At 42.0% G+C, this 4,976-nt stretch overlaps 1 protein-coding gene across 1 annotated transcript in view; it reads left to right on the forward strand.

Moving 5' to 3' along the window:
* Positions 1-4,976, forward strand: part of NUP155 (nucleoporin 155) — a 61,235-nt gene that overhangs the window by 47,220 nt on the left and 9,039 nt on the right. Inside the window, exons 26-30 of the mRNA XM_025195291.1 lie at positions 517-670; positions 993-1,097; positions 1,264-1,418; positions 2,296-2,425; positions 2,629-2,742. Coding sequence (XP_025051076.1) covers positions 517-670; positions 993-1,097; positions 1,264-1,418; positions 2,296-2,425; positions 2,629-2,742 — 658 coding nt within the window. The remainder of the gene's footprint in view (positions 1-516; positions 671-992; positions 1,098-1,263; positions 1,419-2,295; positions 2,426-2,628; positions 2,743-4,976) is intronic.

Consider the following 4,976-nt stretch of genomic DNA (forward strand, 5'->3'; position numbering starts at 1 on the left):
TGAGGTGCGGTTGCGGGCCAGCCAGGGGTCTCACACATGGCAGCCACCATTGCTGTAACTTGCCTGTGGAGACTTGTCCACGGTGGCAGCCACCGCATGCAAAACCTTCCCTTCTCCAATCCCTCCCCCCCCGCCACCCACTGCCACAGAGCCATGGCTGCTGCCTGTGGGGGGCCTTGAATTTTTATCACTGATTTTGGGTTTTTAATCAGAATTTGCAATTTTTAATCGGAGAAAACCAGGGTCCCTGCTCATAAGAATTTAGCAGCTAGTTACCAGCTTAGCCGTTGTTAGTGAGATAGTGAAAATGTCAGACTGGTGAGAGAGCCCTTTCAGCAGAGAAAATAGGTCACATCAAGTAGCTGACAGGGACATGCAATAACATTTTAGTTTAATTAAAAAAAATTTTTTTTTTTTTCAAAAGTACAATCGAGCAGGCTTGTTTAGAAGAAGAGGCCACAGATAACTAACCTGAGCTATGGGGGGATTTCTTTTTCTCTTTTACATATCTTCCAGGTTAAACAGCTACAAATGCATTACTGACACCCTTCAGGAACTGGTAAATCAGAGTAAAGCTGCTCCTCAGTCTCCTAGCGTACCCAAAAAGCCAGGCCCCCCAGTGTTGTCATCTGATCCAAACATGCTGAGCAATGAAGAAGCTGGACATCATGTAAGAAATTAATAAAAGAGGGAAAGTCACACCTGTCTTGATTTTTACACATTTTAGAAAATGGTCTGATTTAACAGGCTGCCAAGTAGTATGAAACTTATTATAAAAATGTTATCAAAGCGTGGGATTACAAAGTAGCTAAAAGGATTTGGCACAAACTTGTTTCAATGGGTAAAAATGTAGTATTAGATGACAACATAGGAGTATAGGTATTAACACACAGATCACAGAAATTGGCAGTAGTCGTGTAAAGGTATGCAATGAGCTATTTATGAAATGGGAACAGTTCTGGAATAACAGCTTTGAGCTTTTCTTTCTTCAGTTTGAACAAATGCTTAGACTGGCTCAGCGTTCAGCAGATGAACTCTTTAGTATTGCGCTCTATAACTGGCTGATACAAGCTGACCTTGCAGACAAATTGCTACAGGTAAGATCATGCAAAATAAACCTCTTCAAACAATATTTTGTAGTATGCTTTCCTTTAACCAAACAGGTTGATTGTAGTAGTACAGGATAAAACATATGCTATGGGAACATTTTTTTCAAAGATGTTGAAAAAATAAGAGTATAACTAATTTATATGACTCTTGCAGGTGTCCTCCCCATTTTTGGAGCCACATCTGGTGCATATGGCCAAGATTGATCAAAACAAAGTCCGTTATATGGATTTACTGTGGAGATACTTTGAGAAGAACAGAAATTTTAGTAATGCAGCCAGGGTGTTAGCTAAGTTGGCAGACCTGCATAGGTATGGACTGTTTCTAATCGTTGTTTTGTTAGAATTATAGAAAAACAGGGCTGGAAGGACCTCAGCAGGTTATCTAATCCAGTCCCCTGTTCAAGTTAGGATCATCCCTATTTACACCATCCTAGACCAATTTCCTAGTATTGAGATGATTACAAAATAAAAAAGCATAAGCAAAACTAGAACATCCCATAAAGATTTAAGGACTGTGAGGAAAGCACTAAGACTTGAACTAAAAGGGTGAAATCAATCAAACACATTCGCTTTTAATATGGTATCTCCTCTCTTAAAAAAATTAAAAGATCTTATTCATAGTTGATCCAGAAGTAAATAGCGCCCACGACAGTGTATCTGTAGAATATTACATGGCAGTTTAATTACACTATGTATTGCAGGGATGGCCAACCAGCAGTGTGCCACTTACAGCATGCATAGTTGGCTTCTGTGTAGGAGGCAGCATATCGGGACAGACAGCACAGCAACAGATTGGGCAGGGAGCAGAAAGCAGAGTAGCAGATTGAGCAGGGGAAGGGGATCAGAGTTCCCCTTGGAGGATGCCAGGCTTCAGTTGCAACAAGCCTGCCAAAAATGTTGGTCCCTACTGGTGTACTGTATAAAATAGTTTTATACATATGGAGCAGCAGAGGGAGGAGTTTACTGCATATAAGCATATATGGGTTAGGTGATTTAGTTAGGAGAGTTAGTGCTCACATTAGTGAATGAAAGAATGCCTGGCATTCAAAAACTTGTGTAACTTTATCACAAGCATGCAGTTAATCCAAGAAAAGATATAACATAAAAAAATACTTGCCTCTCACCTGAGTGTAGTTATTTTGAGACTGTTCATGTTTGGTTTACAATTTGGACATTTCTTTTACAGCACAGAGATATCACTTCAGCAGCGACTTGAATATCTTGCACGTGCCATTCTGAGTGCCAAGAGCTCTACTGCCATATCATCAATAGCTGCAGATGGTGAATTCCTACATGAACTAGAAGAAAAAATGGAAGTAAGAAAAACAGTACACTAAGCTAGGTTGAAAAATGAGTATGTTAGTGTCGCTGAACATGTCACTTGCATTATCACAAATTATCTATACACAATTTGATCAGGCTCAGTTGCATTGTTCCCCAAAAAATCAGTGGATGCAATTGCAGTTGTTTTAACAAACTGCTCTGACATGTTTTGTTGTTTTGGGTTTTTTTTAACTAGGTAGCCAGGATACAGCTTCAAATACAGGAAACATTACAGCGCCAGTATTCTTATCATTCCTCGGTACAAGATGCAATTTCCCAGCTGGATTCTGAGCTGATGGACATAACCAAGGTGATTTTTAAAAGTGGATATACATCTCACTATTTCATGTACAAAAATAATGCAGGATTCTGTTCTTAAATTTTCCCCAATGTCTGAAAATCATGCATTTCAATCATCAGAAAAATGCTGAAGTGGGTTCAGCCTCTTATTGAAGCATGGCCTTTCTGATTTGATACGGTGGGTGTCTGTAGGCATGCTGAGAGGCTGTTCCAACGTGCTGTAATTACAGCGCATCAGAGCAGGCTTGATTTAGTCAAGTCTGCTGGAATGTGCTAGTTAGCATGCTCCAGCCAGCCTCTGTTTGACAAGCTTCAGTTAAAGCACCCCTGCTTTTGGACTTACAAACTGAATTTTTAAACCTAAAGCTTTTAAATATTGACACACCACTTACTTGATTAATAGCAGAAAGGCTTGCTTTAATAACTACCAACAAGCTGTGCAACTAAGTGACAAAAACAAAAGCCTCTATTATAATATTCAATAAATGAGCTATTACAGTTCTTGTATTATTTTAGCTGCAAGAATTTTTTACCCAAGAAGGCAGGAAGTAGTTCTTATACAGCTTTCACAGAGCTCCAGTCCTCCACTTGTGACCTGGGTACAGGTTGGCTTCTTGATCTTCCCTGGACTGCATACATTACTGGCAGTTTTGTCTTGCTTTTTATACTGTCTTAATTGTATAGCTTCAAAGCATTCCTTCTTGATAGTTGGTTAATTGAAGTCCAAACAAAGCAGGCAAAAACGGAATTAACATATTACAATTGTATCCTGTTTGTGTTTGTTTTGCTTCTGCAAACTTTTGATCAGTTTGGAATCAAATGGGATGGGTATTGATTGAATGGGGTACCTTTAGAAAGTAGTTAATCACAGAAATGGAGATAGTGAAGATCAGAGGCCATTGGATACAATAGGTACAAGTTTCAGGAGAATAAACTGGTTTAGCATAATAAACATTTAGACATTTGTAAAACTTTAGACAGATATTGGATGTTTGCTTTGGGAGTGCGTTAACCTGGATATATTTACAGTCGTGTTTTCAGTGTACTCTGGCTCTTTGCTCTTACAGGCTTTGCTTTGAAGTGCATATTTCGGTGCTTTTGTTTCCTTTAGTGACACTTAGCTCAACTGAGATGTGTATGTAGTTTGTAGTTTTCTCCCTAGGGCATTTGGCTCAATAGCTTCTGAGTCTTGTTATGTACGTGTAATGAGTGTGTCAGGTCTCTGCCAGTAATTTTAACCATCACTTTTATTTTTTAGGCTTGAGTATGGTAGAAGGTTGAGGACTATTATCATGATTGTTATCTTATGGCATGGGTATGGTATTGGGTACCACAAGCTCCGCTTTCTCTACACGTAATGTGTTGCAGCCATTAGCAGTTTGATTTTCTGTGTGGCAGAATTGTCACCACAACCCAATCTTGCTCCAGCCACTGCCTTGCATTTTTTACACTGTTATTTTAATCTGGTATTTCATGTCCAAGCTTTCACAGCTTTCATAGTCATCGCCGCCGCTGCCATTTTGAAATGCGGGGACACTGATACATGAGACACTGAAGGCCCTTTAATTAGAGCAGCTCTCAGAACTGATCTAATTAAAGCGCCCTCTCACCCCCGGAGCACATGCAAAAACACCTTTTGTGTCCAACCTGTAGTAATTCCTTCTCAATCTAACTCTGTATTATGTGCTGTATGAAAGATAAGCAGAAAGAACAGAGTACAAAGCACACCAATTTTTCATTCTCAAGTGTTTTAAAATTGAAAGATTGTATAGCAGGGGTCAGTAACCCCTGGCACATGAGGCCATTTTGCTTGGCACGCCGCGGCCAGCCCCAGCTCTGGGAAGCTGCTGCCAGCGACGGAGCCCAGGCTGCTCCGAGCAGGGCTTGCAGCATCCTAGCTGCCTGCTGGGAGCAGCCTGGGATCCCGGCTGGCAGCAGCTCCCCAGAGCCAGGGCCAGCTGCAGTTGGGAGGCTCCAAACAGCTGTGCCGGGCTCCAGCACCAGCTCCGCACCAGCGTGTGCAGGCACACCTCAGAGTGGGCGGTGGGGGTGGGGCCAGAGGCAGCGCAGCCCTGGTCTCTCCCCTGCTCCTGGCACAAAGATGATGAGCCTGGCACAGCTGTTTGTAGCCAGCCTGCTGCTTGCTGCAACTGCCCAGAGCCCAGGTAGGCTCAGGCCCCGCCCCCATCACCCACTCTGAGGTGTGCCTGCGTGCTGATGCTGGAACCTGGCACAGCTGTTTGG

Source organism: Alligator sinensis, unplaced genomic scaffold (assembly GCF_000455745.1).
Source record: "Alligator sinensis unplaced genomic scaffold, ASM45574v1 scaffold1835_1, whole genome shotgun sequence".
In the NCBI taxonomy this organism is placed as follows: domain Eukaryota; kingdom Metazoa; phylum Chordata; order Crocodylia; family Alligatoridae; genus Alligator; species Alligator sinensis.